General features: G+C 32.1%; 1 protein-coding gene across 1 annotated transcript in view; it reads right to left on the bottom strand.

The window, feature by feature from the left end:
- Positions 1–19148, bottom strand: part of LOC143910404 (PAS domain-containing protein cky-1-like) — a 66175-nt gene extending 47027 nt beyond the window's left edge. Inside the window, 3 exon segments of the mRNA XM_077428855.1 lie at positions 5554–5612; positions 18598–18961; positions 19020–19148. Of these exon segments, the coding sequence (XP_077284981.1) occupies positions 5554–5612; positions 18598–18961; positions 19020–19148 (552 nt within the window).
- Positions 19149–19368: the final 220 nt, after the last annotated feature.

Below are 19368 nucleotides of genomic sequence, written 5' to 3' on the forward strand. Positions count from 1 at the left end.
AAGCTAAATCAATCGTATTGTGTTAGAATTAATCACTTTTTGCTGTAATAATTGCCGGAACGATTTCATACCTATTTTATCTAAGGATAAATCATTCAGTGTGTCCTGAATTTACATATAAAAATCGTAACAATATAAAAATAATGATAATGCTGGATAATTGATTATAGCAAATGGCATATTAAAAATTCAATGGGCTAAAATAATTATTATATAATGAAAGTTAAGCTATTAAAAAATGTTGATTTATCCTATATTTCAGTTCATTTCAGAAGGAAATTTATATTAATCAACAATATTTATCAAATTTGGAATTATATATTATACGTATTTACCATATAATTTCGAAAGAGACTTTGTATATATGTATTTATGTACATATAGATGTTTGTTTGGGTCAATGTTCAAATAAATTTAAATAAAATAAAAATATTCAAATAAATGTAATAAAATGTTTCCTTTTAGATTGGCCATGTTTAGGCGGTTTATATTACAAATACCGAGCGAAGCCGGGTAAAAACACTTGTGTTATATAAAGAAGATAAAATGAAAAAGTTAAAAGTCATTATAAAGATATGTACAATGTACATACGAGTACATACGATGTACATACAATGTACTCGTATGTATGTACATATATCAAATGACATACAATTAAAGTATCATATTTAATAAATATTGCTTTTTCATTAAAAAAATTTATGGTGACACATATGTATGACATTAAACTTGTATGTACATACATACATACATATGTATATATTTTTATAGATTATAAATTTGAAATCATATTCAAATAGTAGTAGTAATGAGGAACCATTTCAGCAATGAAATCAGATAAATTAGCAAACACTGATAGGAAACGATCGACTTAGAGTCACGAATATCGAAGTCTGACCAGCAGCACTACATAAATATTTCTTAATAAATCCTTTTTAATTGAGGTCAACGCAGGGCTTAAAGTTGGGAACCTCTCAGTGGTTAGCACCGAGCTATTCTGCTGGCTTAACTGCTATCATTAACAACTAATAACACATATTACATACACTTGAAATCGAGTAGAGTTTTAAAACGTGTGTGGATACGATTAATGAAATCAAGAAAGAGGTCTCATTTGACTGCCGAACCAAATCATCGACATTACCCTAGCGAAATTATATCGTTATAAAATAGCAAAGCGAACGTTCTAGTGTATCACGATATCAAAAATTTACCGCATATATTATTAAAACAAGGCATGATTTCGATAGAGCGATCTTCGCAAATTTCCTAACACGCGATCGTGCATCGCCGGAGCTTTCGCCCAGATTCAAAAGCTCGACACGTAGTCCCACGTGTCACGAAGCACATAATTATGTTGCGGTGTGACACATATTTCACACAATTAATTTATATCTCAATCGAGCGTGGTTCGCGTGTTCGCGCACACCGTATAGTGAGGCCCGTGCGAAAAGAGCTTTTCGCGTCCAATTAACGCACACTGTTTTGAATTGGCAACATAATGCCTTTGGCGAGGACGCAGGCCGTATACCATATTGTCACCTGGCTGGGTTGGCAGATGCAACCGGGCTAACCACCTCTTTAACCATATTAGAAGTCCAGATTAACATGCAATCAATGGGAGCTTACTGTCACCATACAAAATGTACGTATTGCGTAAATTCGTTCGAGTTTATATTTGAACGTTCCCACATAATATGAAAGTTGAATATTGATGACATTTCATCATTTTGAAATATGTGCTATGAATAGAACAGCATATGTTTTCTTCAATATAAATACACGTATTATGTTTTCTCAATATATAGAAGATAATTTGGAAAAAATATGTATTCGAAATTTGATAGTTAGTACATAAATAAGTACTGTTTTTTTTGATCAAGATTACCTTGATCCCTTCAATCTTCGACCGAATGCTATGGCCTTTAAAATCACCATACATATTTGTAGAATAAAACTTTAAGTAATATTTTATTAGTTTAGTTTATAAGCCGTGACACTTTTCGTGGTTTTATTTTATATACCTATATATATACAGTTCAAAAATAATTTAAAAATAAAATGTTTTTCATAATTGATGTTTTTCTACATAGTCTCAAGTATAATATTATACTTTTGGGCAATTAATTGTACTGGTAGATATATTGAGAATTCAGGAGTTATAGAGTTTTATTAATTTAAGTGTAGGTTCAATACAAATGTAGTTAAATATTTATAGATGTAATATTACCCAAACAATATATTATATGAAAACCATATATAAATCAATTGAAACCATACCATTCACTAGCATAAGAAACAGGGTTTTCATTGAAATTTTTATACTGCAATAAATAATTATTTTCATTAAATATCAAGGTTTTTAGAGTTTATATCAAAACATACAATATTATATAAATAAATATATATTATATACAAATAACTTTGAGGTGCATGGAGAAGTAACCGAGAATCAAATGTAATATAAAAGTCACGACTATGAATGAAATTCATACGAGAGCTTTTTTATGTAAAGCATTCAACGGGTCAAATGGATTTAAAAAAATGTCCATCGTTAACCAAGGCGCATAACATGGCAATGTTTCGAAACGATCGGAAGACTGTAGGAATAGATATTGAATCGATAGCTAAGTGAAACATAGAATAGGCTTGTGAAAATAGAACTTTAACTGTATCATTTACAATAAAAGTAACCAAATTAACCGGCATCGCTCCAGAGGATGAAAAAAAAAATAGTCCAACACTTTCCAAATAACATATGAGCCGTTATATGTGAAAGTGGCATAAGTCCACTTTTCTTCATTTCGAGAAATATCTCGCGAAACATTAAATATAATGTTTTGCGTTTAACAATATTTAAAAATACTGGTGGCCTGCAATGCGTTTATTCTGCATTTCCGAGATTCTGGACATATCGAATTAAAATAAGTGATAACAATTTATGAATTGGGTCAAACAGAAAGTGTTTCTGGAACTGAAAATTGAACTTCCGCCAGTTTAAAATATACCGGCTCATATTGTACATATGTATGATTGAAGTCAAAGCACCAAAGTATGTACATATCAAATTTGATGGTTCTAAATTCAATGAAAATTATGTATTTATGAGTAGATTGCGCAACTTTAAACATACATACATATTTGTGATTAAAAGAGAATACAAAACTTGTCGTCAATTATAACATAATACGACGAGACTCGATTCGAAGCATAATTGAAGAGAACAAAGAAGCATGCGAGCTTAACGACATCGTGAAATTTATTAAGCGCGCCCTCGGACCAAAGTAACACAACTAACTAACGATGCAGTTTCGCGGATTTTTCATTCAATAAACCCTTCATTTGTCGTTCGCAATCGTAACGTTTGCCGGCGATTTACGGGCATGCGAGAGCGTAACTCTGTTTACAAATCGCCGATGGTGGCGAAGCGTTGAAAATTGTCCATTGAAGAACCAACTAAGAAGTGTTAACCTCTCACGCCTCCTCTAGCCTTATTATTATTTCCATTGTGCAAAGCGATCGCGCGCAAAAAAGGAAAATCATCGTTAATTTAACCGAATCACACCGCCTATATTTCATTATTAAATACGCGAGACAATTCCGAGACACTTTGACGGGATTTGGACGCGTTTGAAATTTTATTCGTGTGAATTTTTAGTATGCGAAAGCTTTCTTCGAGTGTGCTGTATTTATCATGCAGAGTTCGTGTGTCGAAACAAACACCCGGCCGGGTGATTTATGGGTTTGCGACGAAGACCAGAGCTCCAGTAGAGCCTCCAATAAGGCACTGCACTCTATTTAAATTTTAATTGGATTGTATGTTTAACAATTTCACACACAGAGCTCTTCGTTCGGGTCGCGTGTGACTAATATCGGATGAGTTTCAATGAGACACACGGCCATTACTCTTATACCGCGCCTCGTTGACAAAACGCGCATTATTTATACGTATGTATTCATGTATATCGTAATATTTTTAAACACATTTTTAAACCAGCCCTTTAAGCATCCACTGCCTTTCATATGACATTTATACTATCGTCTGAAGGGTCATCATCATCACCAAAAGCCATGCTGACATATGTACATCGTTCATTACAAGGAAAATAAATTTCTTATTAATTCTCTTAGAAACTATTTAAGTCCATCATACATTAAACTGTATAGCTAAATATCTCAATCAATATCATTTCAATAATTAAATCGATTCAATTTCTTGTTTCCATCATCACGAATATCTATGTATGTATGTACAATTTACATATGTATATCTACATATACACGTACTCTCATATGAATTTCACTTTCTATCTCATCACGATATCCCAAGCATAGTATGTTCCACATTCATGAATTGAATCTTAAGAAGGAATTAGCTTTCAATTTCAGTATTTTGGTTGAAAATATTCCTTTTCCTATTTTTTATTTAAATATGAATGGCAAAATACTATTTATTACTAAATAGTATTTTATATTATACATAATTCATCTTAGGTTTGTGTATAATATAAACTGACAACCTTAACTTATTATTTAAGTATTATACATATGTTGCATGAGTTTTCTCCTCCTTCATATTTACCTTAAGCACTCACATTACAATATAATAATATTATAAATACCAACAAGGTAAAAAATGTGTAAAATAGAAAATGATCACTGGATCAGTTACTATTAAAATAGACATAAGATAATATATGAACAATAAAACCTTTAAAGGAAACATGAATTTTAATTTGGCGAGCTCTTATGAACGTCAGACATATGGATTAGAAACAGAATTTTACATAGATAACAGTAATATGAAACGGGTAGGTTGATAAATGACAACATTGATGGCGATGAAGTCTATTCAATTTATCTACCTATAGAATCATTCAATCTAGGTGAGATTAAGTTATTTGGTTGATGATCTAATTTTAAATAATGTTGAAATCCTTTCAGCAGTCAAAGAAATTACTTAAAAATTAAAATGTTTATATAAAATCCAATTTATACCTAGATTGAACCATGGTCTTACAATCTGCAATATATTATATAAGTATTCAAGCGAGCACTTAATCGACAGAGCTATGTATTGCTTGGCAATAAATATAATAATTATTTCGAAAACAAGCACACCCCGAGCTATTATTTTGCGCGGAAAAATTAAACCCATTAATTTGCGATCACAACATACGAAAAAAATCACAAAGATTTATAACGAGTTTTGTTATGCCGCGCGGTACAAATTGTAATTGATAGTACGTTGACGCGCAAAGAGGAATAGGTTAATTCACAGGTTTGACGTTTTCTCTTCCGCGTATTTATTAGCCTATTGTATCATTAAAATCGGCTTTCATGGCTACAAAATCTAATGATGATCAATGACACTGAAAAGCGTCAATGGACGGACGATGACGACTTCGCTGTGATAAATTGACTGATTCGAACTTTCATTGTAGCGCGTTGAACTAATCAATGGCATACATACAATAGAGCATCGATGTTGTACGTGCATATAAAGCACTAAGCAAGAAATATTCTTAAATATGAAAAAAAAAATATATTTACCTTGGAAAATCCTATGTTTGGCGTTGGTGCTTGGTGGCTTATTTCGAATCTTTTGAACACTGCGAAATAAAAATAAAATAAAATTAGCATATTTTTATATAAGTAGCATATTTGATTCAAACGAGTACTTCGTATGCTATGACGAACATTCAAACAGGTTGCTATGTAAAGACGTGTCCTGGGAAGGTAAATATCTCAAGTGGTTTTCCTGTTGCCTTCTGAAGGGCGTAGAAAGTCATTAAAAGAAATGACAATGATTTAGATTGAAATAATATAGTATACATTTGATGATATCAATGTTTTATGAAACTACATACATATATGAAGATGATAAATTAATCTTATGAACAATCATTGCAAGAATTTGACAGATTTTTCCATAGAAACGATCATATGCTTATGGAAGTCCAACAGACTGTCTATTCTATTGAGAATGTGTAAATAAATAAATTGTATATAAATCAAAAGACCCGCTTGGCATGAATGATCTATTGGTCTATGGCCTGTTGCTATCCAAAAGAGATAAAAACGAATTAACGGAATTTTTAGAAGCATTCAAGGCTATTGTTCTGATTTATATTGAAACAGCAAGAAATGCTTTAGCGTAAAAGTTATCATATGAGAATCCATATTTATAACTACTTTAATGAGTATATTCTTATTTATCTTGATACGCTAACAAATGATTAGTAGTAAATTATCTATAAAGTTTTCAATATTGCTTATATTTCAGCGATCCTAACAGTTGAAATCGTCATATTTTTTATTGTAAATCTAATTCTAGCTTGTAAGCATTCACTCCATGGACAAATCCACCGCTGTGATCAATGAATAAATTAATAATCAATAATTAAACTCACAATACAATCGATGATCATTTATATACATATCTATCGATAAGCATTGATCATCTTTTTGTTGTGTGTTTTACAAGGAGAGTTTGCGCGAACGGTCGACCGTTGAAAAGGGTATGTCTTACCTACCGCAGAGCTCTCGATATTTAAATCAGATTTCAATAATATCATATCTTTGTGTTCGGCCGAGAACTGGATTGTTCCATGAACAATGTTGCCCGGTGATATTGTACAAAAGGAACCGTAGTAATAAGTTGGCCCGGTTCGCCCGGTTGGCCGGTGATTTGACCGGTCAATTTTGAATCCGAGTGAATAATGACGAGCCTCTTCGAAACATCGATATAATGGCGAGTAAATGGACAACAGAAACAACACGATAGTTTCTACATTTTTTTTCTACGGACTTTTGCACTGAGAATTTTGATACCACTTTGTACCATACTGTAAATATTGATCGAGTATACTTTATCTATTTCCTTATGTTATAATTGACAAAAAAAAAACAAACAGGAGATACTTATCACATAACTAAAAATAATCACACTAATATATCTGGAACTTAAGGTAAAAAAATCCTATGTCAAAGTTTGACTAATTCAAATTAAGTATTGAAAACTATCATATGTCATTCATTGTAAATAAAATAAGATACATTTATGTAAGGTATATACATGTTCTATGTCAATATAATAAAGCGACACATTTTTCATCACGTGACAATGTAAAACAATATAACGAAGGGACTTCTTACATTAAGATCGAGATATTGTATGCATATGTACATATATATATATCTAACTAAAAAGTCATAATGATGTCTCTTTTCTTCAACTACATACATATATACATACATATGTACACAGATTAACCAAATGTTATTACGAATCGTAAATAACATTAAATGTATTATGAAATTAGATTCACTAGATGTTGGTTAGCCCCGCAAAATTTGTGAGCTGATTTTGAAGCACTTTCACGTTTCTGTTCGCTTTGATATTTTACCGACATACGGAGGATAGCTGTCATTAAAGTATGAAAATGTCTCCGAAATGACACTTTAATAATAAAATCATTAAAATTCCATCAAAAATATCTGTCAGATCGATGTGACGACAGTTGGCTTTTCAGTCAGTTTAACAGTTATGACTAGTCACCGGAGTCTGAGGGGGCCGTGTATTGTTCAAAGGTTGTAAATGCATTGTTAAAGGTTTGCCGAACAATTGATAGCACTGTGACTATCCTACCTCTAGTTATGACAGTTACTTTTATCACACTTTTAAAACCAATTATAAAATACCAATTACATTATACAAGTTTACATTATACACTTCAGAAATGAAATTTATTTATGTAAAATCTACATACATACATATTATTAAATTTATTTTTCTCCATAATATAAATACGGGCTGCCCTTAGCGACATCTATGGTATTAGATTTGTACATACATATATAAAGTAATAGATTATAAATTTTGAAATCATATTCAAATAGTGGGTCGGATGGTTTTTGTCAATTTGATGAAGGAACCGTTTCAACAAAATGAAATCAGATAAATTGGCAAGCTCTGATATGAAACTTGGAGTCACAAATATCCAAGTCTGACCAGCAGCACTACAGATTAAACTCAGAATAAAGGTCAACCCGGCAAGCTCTTGGTGGTTAGCATTAATGCAACTACAGAGCTATACTGCTGGATATACATATGTATGTACATACTACGTAAGAAACAAGTCAAATCGAGTTTTAAATAGAGCGAGGAATAATCGACATTCTAGCTTCATCCAATGCAATTCCAAATTCATTTTATCGTTTGTATAGAAGTATCACCTCAATACAGTGTAAAGTTTGTAAATTTGATTTTGATTTTTAAATGCTTTTTAATATTACGAAATTATGTTCACAATACATTTTATATATATATTTTAATAGCTACTGATCAACTGATCATTTTCTTTTTTACAATTTAAATTTAATTTTGTTAGCAATCATATTATTCTAATGTTAATGTACAGCATAATAGGAAAAAGAGCTCAAAAACCTATTTACAATTCTTAAAGTTTGTAAATAAAATTTCCCAGACGTATTATCAACATCAAAAAGCTTTTGAAAACCAAATAAAACATCATTTTAGTATGAATTTAGATTTAGCGTACTACATATAATATCATACTTTGTATGAGAAATGCCTTGCCGATAGTCGATAGGTAGGTATTTATTAAAAAATCGATGAACACTTTTGTCGAGACGATCGCCTCTAAGGTCATATGGCACAATATATAATAATAATAGACGTTTCCTCTCGCTGGTTATTTATTATACGGCAGTATATTTTTATGTTGTATTGAAATGTTATAAACAGGTCTAAAGTGAGCCACGCCACAAAGGAATATCAATTGAAATTCAATTGTTCAATATAATGAAATAAATTTGCCTCGCGCTGGCCGTTCGATTCCTTTCATCGCACACGTATATTACACTTCATCTCTGCAGTTTTCGAATATAATACGCCATACACACACACACACACACACACACTGAGCAGGTAATTTTTGTGAATTTGCCATTATTATATGTAATTTTCGATACGCGTATCGGACAGTAATTAGACTCACGGCCGAACGAGATCGAGACGTACAAAACAAACGGCGCGATTTGAAAACGTTGATTATTTTTATCGTACACAATCTCGACATTCTACGACGATGCATCATCGACTACTTTATGTATCAATATATATACAATGTCGATATTTTAACAATAAATAAATAAGAATTTATTAAAATTAAACGGACGCGTTATAAGCAGGGTGAGAGGCTGGCGCAATAAAACATGTAAAGAGGTGAGAGAGAATAATGGGATGTTAGTCAATAAATGTACAGAGGGTCCCATAAAGATATCGACACTTGGCTCCGGCTAGCTGGTCTGCCGGTGTGGCCATCTTCGGCTCTCCTCTCTTATACAATGGAAGCCCCGGGGCCGGCTTTTATTAGTTTTTTCATCGGGGTAGATGCAAAGATATATAATGGCCTGCATATTGATTATCGCGATTCAGACCCGTTTTAATTCACCATTATCATAATTTCATTACACACAAAAGGATCTCGGATGTATAAATATATATATTTTTGTATATAAACATATACAAAATATTACGAAGTTCATAAAATGCACTTTAAAGCGAAGGAATTCCAAAAATGTTAAATATTTTGAGCGTGTGCAAGGGAGGCTGTATTAAACGACGCAAAAAAACTGGACTATAATTACTGTTCAAATCAGGGCTGTAGAGTACGTAAAATAATTCCTCAATTTCGATTTGGTTTTAATTTTGACTATAATTGCTGCTATGAGTGTTATGACTTTAATTATAACTAAAGTACACGACTTTGACTCTGTATTTCGTAATATTCTTCACAAAAATTGTTGTGATTCTTATTTTGACTTTTGAACCAATTCCGACTTGGACCAAATCATAATTGCCATCCGGAGAGTTTTGATTAATTCATCCGTTTCTATTTATATTTTATAATTTTCATGCAATATTCTATCACTTTATATTTAGTCATGCACTGTTCTATTTAATTTAATTGTTCTGGGAATACATGGAACCTTCGTACATACAAGATTAGACAATGATATTAATGATAATTGTTCTTTTTTTTATAATATTGATAGAACTTTATTGTATATTTGTTATTTTTATTTTTATATCTGCGTATATCCTTCTTTATGTGTATTATATAATATTATGCAATTTGTAAAAATCTGTTGTTGTTTCATTTATCACGTTATTTTATGTATTTTTACACCTGTTGTCTATTGATTTTTCAATAAATAAATAAATAAATAGACTCTGTCAAAAGAATACAATCAATTCCTTTTATGTTAAATACGCAGATTTAATTTTTTTTACAAATTCTAACTTTAGAAATGATTGGCTACGATTGACTTTACTGTTTGATTTTGATTTAAAATCTATATTTAGCCTTATTAAAGACTCCAATTCCGGCCCAGGCTTCGATTATATTTAATATGCACAATTGTATACACATGTATATGCACATATACAATTGTATATATAATATGTACATAAAAAGCACGACTCAAATACAGTCGGTTAAAATAACCAAATAATAATAATATTAGCAGTTTCTTAATTTAAAATTATATTAAATATATTTGAAAAAAACTAATAACACTAAAAAACCATTTAAGTGTAATTATATTTGGATAATTACTGTCTTGAAAATATGTTCATTTATAGAACAAGGTCATGATTTCAACACGTAGTAATTTCAACGCTAAACAGATAAGTTAAATATTAGGTATAAAAATATTTACGATAATTGTAATGGAACGTTGTTGTTGCGATCCGAACTTAAATTCGACTATCGATTAGTATTAATACACATAGCAAATATACAAAAAAAAACAACAACAACAAGTAAGCACACACATTACACAACAAAGCGAGCATGCTGTATCAATTAATTTCAATCCGGTGTGATAATTTTATTTGTTCTGTTGGCGATTATTATTTTTTTATTGTTTCGCATTATGGTATTCATCAAACAATCACGTCGTTCTTTTTTTTGCCGGCTCGTATATTATATGCGCGTTGGAGAGTAATGATTTGGGTGATGGAAAAAAAAAACAGACCAGTGAACCTAAAATTGTATAGCTTTCCGTTTTGGCCGGCACGATTGTGAGGAGCACGGTTAAACGGTTGATAGCTCAAAGCGAAACAATTTGTGTTAAGTCGGTAGCGCTTAGCAATTGTCGAGACTATCTCGGTTGAAAATCGTTCGGAATTTTATTCTGACGATGAGCTCAACCATACTGACGAAACGCGACCAGGCCTTTTCAAATCTTGAACGTGTGTGAAAATAAGAAGGAAATTTCCATCCGAAATGTGCGACATTCAAATAATTTTCACTAGAAATACCAGATTTCACTAGAGCTATTCAAACGAGCTTTTAAGCAATTGGACATCACTGTAGTAGGGAAATAGCTTTATTTTAGATTAATTCAGGTATAACCCTTTCAATAGTTATCTGCTACTGTTTTTTATGATTATGTAAAAATATGAAAGCCAGAAGCATAGCTCGGTCGTTAAGCTTCTGCTAATCACCGAGAGGCGCCGGGTTCAATCCAATGAGCTGACCTCGATTGAAAATAATTTTTCTAGTGCTGCTGGTCAGATTAGGATATTTTTGACTCCAGGTCGATAGTTTCCTATTAGAGTTTTCCAATTTTCTCAGATTTCATTGTTGAAACGGTTCCCGATTAAAAATTGGCTATAAATTTTTCCTACCTACTATGTCACCAATATTTGAGTATGATTAATGTAAAATAAAATGTATATGCAATTCAAAGATGTTTCATTAATTTACGAGGTTTTCAGTGTCTCGTAATTCAACGACTTGTAATAAAAATGCTGCATTGTAATTGTAATTTATAATTAGCCAGGAAGGCGAATTGGGGTGTACCTGTAAGGCCTTCCTGATATACATATATGTAAAAATAAATGTATTTTTGTCTACATATATACCTACATACATATGTCTATATTTATTTTTCTTTCTCTATTTTATTTTATAAGACATTCCCTTCTTTTATAAGACATTTGTCATTATTATTTTTATTATCCGCTATTATATAGCTTATTATTTTTATGATTGTATTAAATGTGTTGATTGTGTATATATATGTTTTGTTTTTGTCATTTCTAATTTCTTTAGTTATTATTTTGTTTCTTTTCTGTTATATTTTTGACCATTGTGGCGCATTAGGAATTCCTGTAATGTAATACAATGGTCCAAAATTTAAATAAATAAATAATATGATTACGAATAGTATGATAATAATATGATTACAATTATTGCCTTATATAAATACATATATAAATAGTAAATAACTGTCATTAACTGTATGACTATTTGTTAAAAATACTTGAATTAATAAACGGCTCACAACCGTTCATTTTTATTTATGTACATACATATGTACCTACATATGTACATAGTACTTTATTATCATTACATTATTATCATGAATATTAGTTATCGTAAAAATTACACTGTTCGACAAATGACGATTTTTTTTGGTTCAGAGACGAGATATGACTTTTCTTATACATAGATCTATGCACAGTAAACACGAATCTGGTAATAAAAAAATGTTGATTGGCTTGAGATTCGGAGATAAGTGTTTTTTGTCAATTTTCTGTCATAAATCTGTCAATTTTCTGTTCAAAATGAATATTGGAATCTATAGTCGGGTATTTTATCTTTCATTTGTAGTAATTTTCAGCTTTCAAATCTCTCTAAGTAGTCGTCCAGTTCAATTCAAAAGCTAAAAGTACGTATTTTCACTTGGGATATTTTCTTACTGTTAATACTATTTTATATTGAGATTTTTCTATTGAACCATGTTTATTGGGACACACTATTTTTTGTTTTCGTTTAAAAGGGTTAATTGGAAGTGTGCTGAATTTTAAATCGGTAAAATTCCGAGCCAAAAGCTCGTACTGGTATTTACTCGTATTTACACGAATCTGAATTTAATTAATAGGTATATAATATATTAAATTGTCTTTATATGAGAATTAAATAAAATTCCACTTAGAAAAATCATATTTCGACTATTCTTGTGGATTAATAACAAAAATTCTATTGATAACTGGCTTACCTCGATAAAATAAACAAAAACTCACGTAAGTTTCATTGCAATCGATTGAATGGTATATGAACGAATACGTGACAGACAGACAAACATTGATTTTTACTAGCTTCTTCCTAGTTCGGAATCGATTTTGTCGTGTGACAAAGTTTGGGTTCTTATCCGATCGTTTTTATATATATAGAAAATGAAGTAGTGTATAGTTTAATTCAAAAAGTCAATTTAATTTTATTATTTATTTTAAAAGCTTTTATTTTATTTCTGTTCATCTTAATTTTAACATGTATACATCTATATCTACTTCATTTTATTTCAAAGTACGGCCAATTTTCCACGGATTCAAATGGGAGTATGACAGCTCAAAACGGACCACTCCGAATGGAGAATTCGAGGAATTCCGGAAACCAATTCGGCATCCGACAGGTCATCAAACAGGTCGGCATACTACCACCTGTACTTTTTTTTCTTTTCACCACGAAGAATAGTCGGTACAAAATCGAAAACGAAAATTGGAACGTCCGCCGACTGAGCAAACAAAAATCGACACAAAATAACACAAAAATGGCGAACCCTCGTCTGGTGGGTGAGCGGCGCGACGAATCATGCGACAATGACGACTTCATTCGAGGGTCCTCGGTTGGCAACACCTGGTTCGGCGATTTTGATCGGCTATCGGTCGGCATGGGAACCTGCTACCGGTGTTTTGCGGTAATAAGCGGTTTGGGGCCCCCAGAGGGCGGAGCGCGACGTGGAGCCCCCGGACACCAGCACGACGCCGGGCGCCTCTCTAAGCACCGAAGCTCAAGTCGTGCCACACCATGGGGAAAAAAGATCCAAAAAATTGTCACCGAATCGATTCAGATCTAACGCCAATTTCGACCGACAGCCGTTCAAAATGTGACCATTTGTTAAATCTAGATGATTTTTTTATTAAGACATGATTTCAATCGATATATCTAAATCGTTTTGAATAAAAACCTGTGAAAGGTGCATATTTTTTAGAAACTGAGAATACGGCTTTGTAAATACAATACAACATACTGATCGGTGCGATTGCTGCATGTCTTGATTTTATCGAGAATTTAAATAGAAAGCTCAATTTAAAAACGAAAAAATGACTGATTTCAGTATCGGAGAAAATCTCGAACTTGGGATGACTATTTTTAAACTTATGTAAATACATAAGTAGTTTATAAAATACATCCATATTTTATGTTAGTATAGACAAACATATTGAAGGATTTTCTAGTCCCAAATCGAAACAATATTATTAATCTGTTTATATATTTTTTTGAAAACTGTTTTTATGTTATAAAGAAGTGCTTACTATTTTAAAAAATAAAAAAACCATGATGTAAGTATTTGTTATATTATGTATTATATATTATAAAATGAAATAGTGTCTAGTATAAATACAAGAAGTTAATTTATTAATATATGTATATTGTGAATGCTTTTATTTAATTATGTATTATTAACATGACTATTTTAGAATTTTCTACAAAAAAAAAGTATTGGTGAAATGACGGATTATTAAATAATTTAACTTTATATACCACTGTGTTGTGGATGAATTTTCCGACGATTTTCACTTTCATTCGGATTTTTTCAAAGTATTAAAAAGTATTCTTCAAAGTATTCAAAGTATTAAAAAGTCAAAGTAACATTAAATTCAATTTAAGAATTCAGTGATTTTTATAGCGCTTTATATGTATGTATAAAAAATCCAAATGTAAGTGGAAATCGTCGGAAAATTCATCCAAAACACATTGGCGCGGTAAACCAAAATGCTTCATTTACATCGCAAAAGAATATAGTATTATATCAATTTTAAAAACACACATTTAAAAGAGCTACATATATCATACGAATCCATTGATTTGAAGAAATAAACTTAGCTCTTTTTGAAATATTATATTTTTAGAATTTAATAATTTATCAAAACTTTATTCAAACACCTACAGATAATTCTAATTTAAAAAAATCTCTATTGTCTTTATTATATATAATTAAATTTTTGGAGCTTAAGATTATGATCACTTATTTTTTTATTTTTTTATTTTTTATTTATTTCATACCAGGAAGGCATTACAGGTAAACCCCAATGCGCCTTCCTGGCCAAATTACAAACAATACAGCATTTTTTTATTATATAAGTCGCTAAATTACGAGACACTGACTTAAACTCGACAATTAACGAGACATCTATGAATTGTACATACATTTTTACTGTAATATTTACATTAATCATACTCAAATAGTGGTGACATAGTGGGTAGGAAGGATTTTTAGCCAATTTTTAATCGGGAATCGTTTCAACAATGAAATCAGAGAAAATTGGCAAACTCTGATAGGAAACGATCAACCAGGAGTCACAAATCCTGGTCTGACCAGCAGCATTACAGATATACTCAGAAAAATTCTTTTCAATCGAGGTCAGCTCAAGGGATCGAACTCGGCGCCTCTCAGTGTTAAGCAGAAGCTTAACGACCGAGCCACGCTGCTGGCTAATATGGCTAATATGAGCGAACTTATATGAGCGTTTGCACCAAAACTAAAAAGGTTTTCCTCAAAAAAATCATCGATGAATTGCAATAATTGTTATTTAATATGAATTTTATACTCTTATATAAATAATCATTGCAAACAATTTTTTATGCAATTTATCAAGATTTTCTAAAATTTTCACGTGAACCTACACACAAATGGACAATTTTTGTGTACATATTATTAAGCGATCATAATAATTTATTTTTATTATTAAGACTATCAAGAAGAGTCAAAGGTATAATTGATAGTTTGCTACTATTCAACTTACAATATGAAACCAGCATGCAGTAGTATATGCGTGATGCATTTAAATTTTCCGCCATCAAAGTCTAAACCTCCATAGAGTAATATACCTTACGCAATATGAGGGGATTTAATCGTAATTACAGCATCTTCATGAAGATATTTTATACCAATTCAAACACATATATGTGTGCATGTAAGCACGTGTGTCTCGAGGCCTTCGTCTCTCCCCCATTTGAATAATGAGGTGTGTTTTGCGTGTTCGTAGCGGAATGCGCAGATTGTTTGGGAACCCTTCGCGTTTGTGGGAGACTTGCGTAAGAATGCGGGCGCTGCCCATGGATCGACGTATTGATGATGATGATGATGATGGTGGTGTTGGTGGTGATGCTGTGGAGAATGGTGCACACACCGGTGTGAATTTTAGCCATCTTGCATCGTTATTAACGGGGAAAATGGAGCCGAAACGCCATAGGGGAATTTGCCATTTTTCCCATGGCTACCGAGCCCCGCGTTATAATACGCATTGTATGATTGATCGGTCAATTTAGCAAGATCGATGATTGGGTGGCTACATGGGAGCTTTGAATACGAGTGGATGTTTGATGATTCATTAATGTATATTTTTGAAAATATGTATTTTCATTTGGACTTGTTTCAAGGCTTTTGTTATCTTTAATACAACCTCTTTATTACCATTAAAAAATTCATGGGCTTGTTTCTTTACTATATGTACTAAATATTTTTGTTTTTATTAAATAATATAAATTTTAATTTAATAATATAAAACTATGGTATATTTTCAGCCTGATGATTTTTCATTAATTATTTAAACTAAATAATTCCAAAATTTAAAATAGTAAGAATGATAACAAACATTTCCTTGAACAATAAGATTAAACTAGTCGAATTTTCCGGCGTTACTCTAGAATGTGAAAGTTGAAAAGAAATAAAATAAAAAACTAAATAGTTTCAGAAAATGTTGGGATTGACTTTCTTAATGCTTTCGACCCCTTCTAAAAATCGGTTATAGACTTAACTTATACCAAACATTGTGTATCAAAATTGGAGATTATATTTAAATTGAAAACTATATTTTTGTATGGTGGACAAACCGAAAAATATAAAAGTTCAATTTTATATAAGAAAAATTAAGCTGAACTAGATGAAAGCTCTACATACAACGTGTAAGTAGGGATTAAATTTTCATGAAAACCTATTAATCTTTAGTTTAAAATCAACTTATACATAATTTGAATTTATTTTCAATAAATAAAGGCTAAATTTAAGCTTGTGAACAATATTTGACGATGTTAATTGAACGATTGTCTATCTATGTACTTTTCCGCATACAATTGTAGACCTACTGTTAAAAGCTGAATGCGAACGCGGAATCGAATCATCCGAAAGAATGTCACATTTATAAAAAAATGTATATATCAAGGCGATTTAATGATGTTAAATTATAGCCTCAATTTGAGACGGTCTATATAGAAAATTTTTACATCAATGCGCGTTATGACATTCGTAGCATTTAGACGGAGCGTTACAAATGTCACACGGAATGAATGTTTCATTGTATGGGAGAGCGACCGTTGATGATGATGGCCTTGCGCCGAAAAGGTTATCGTCAAAAGATCTAAATAGGCACACTAAAACATCGCCATTCGCAAATCGCAAAATGCACACAATCACTGTTAGAGACCAATGCGCGGAAAATGATCAATGTAGAGTAGATATATTAGAAATTTCATAAAACGAACCCATAACAATGATTAAATTTAAGTTTGGACCATGTGGCATTACAGAAGTCCCTAATTCGTCATAATGGTCGAAAAAATACAGAGATGTGAGAAATAAAAATCCATAAATATATACATACACGTACAAAAAATACATTTCTACATGATCATAAAAAACAATGGCATTATAATAATAGCATATGAAGTGAAAATATCAAATAATAAAATTTTAATTAGGGAATGTCTTGCACCTATAGGCAGCACCAATATATAAAAACCAGCCGCAAATACAAAATATCTCTTCGAGGTCCAAAAGGAAGAGAGAAGATCAAAACTCGACTCATAAATTACATTCAATTATGAAAATAATGATGAGCGCAAGCTACCAGACAAATAGGTTAAAATAATCTACGATAACCTACCACATTTAGGCTCAGCAACAACGGTTCCATTGAGAAGTCAGATAAATCTTGGAATAGGAGCCATTCGGTAAAGCAAAAATGCGAGCAGCAGGTACAAATGATGGAGTCTACATTTGATACAAATTATTAGGAACTTAAGTCCCAACTGTTCCAGCAACGACGTGCATGACGTATTACCATGTAGAAGCTGGAGAACAGAACGATTTAATGAGAATTTTCTCTGAACTTCAAGGGAATTATATCCAAGTATGCCCAAAAGGAGAGATATAGGTAATACCCATACTCTTTCCAGTATAGGAAACGAAGAGATTCTTTTTGCACTTTCTCAATCATTGGAGAGAAATTTGCTTCATGCGGATTCCGCACAATCGCACTTTACTCTAACTTGATTCTCACAAGCGAGTTGAAAAGCAAGCGAGAAGACAAAGGGTTGGAAAATAGCCTAGCATATCTCAAGACAAATCCGAGTCGACGAAAGGAATTGTACACACCAAAAATAAACTTATTTAACACTTATTTAATATAATAAAAATGGAAAATTTTAAACATACCTTGCTGAAAATAGTTGGCTTTCCTCACGTAGACACAGATGAGCGCCATGAGCTGCAGTTGCGAGAGCCGTTGTCTGGTAGACGGAGGCAGCGGCAAAAGGTCTCGAAGGTTGGCGATCTCTGCGTTGATTAAATCTCTTCTTAGTTTACTGGCACCCTTTGTCGACTTGTTCGTGTCAAACCTTCAATTAATTAAAACCACAGCGTAAATCAACCGAGTGGGGGCACAATCAACGGTGAAATGATATGTTATGTCAACCGCTTTACGGCCGGCAAAATTTACAACTGTTTGCGATGTACCGATCCTATTTCCCACAAAAAAGTGGTGACCTGTGACCCGGCCGGCTTCGGCCGCGGGCTTCCTCTATAAAAGTGAAAATTTACAATGGCTGTCGTTAGCGTATTTACAACGGCCGGCTCGCCATTAAAACTGTACCGGAACGGTGTGATAACAGTCCAGAGATGAGAGATCTGGTCGATAACAATTCGGTGCTCGAGGGTGTTCGGAAGATGGTGTCGAACCTGGTGCGCTTGTGTGGGCAAACGGCCATCTCGAATTGATTTGATAAGAACGGTAATAGATCATGTAATCTCGCCGGTTTATGGTGCCGTAAATCATTCGTCGAGAAAGAGAGACTATGGCCTATTTAGATTACGACATTGAGTGTTGTCCGTAAACGGTACGAGATATTGTTTTTGCTCTATAACCGGATTTAAGTGTATCTGGCCGCGCCGTCGATATTCCTCTTGATTGAATATAGGTATTATATC

The sequence above is a fragment of the Arctopsyche grandis genome, chromosome 4 (assembly GCF_051622035.1).
Source record: "Arctopsyche grandis isolate Sample6627 chromosome 4, ASM5162203v2, whole genome shotgun sequence".
Taxonomy (NCBI): domain Eukaryota; kingdom Metazoa; phylum Arthropoda; class Insecta; order Trichoptera; family Hydropsychidae; genus Arctopsyche; species Arctopsyche grandis.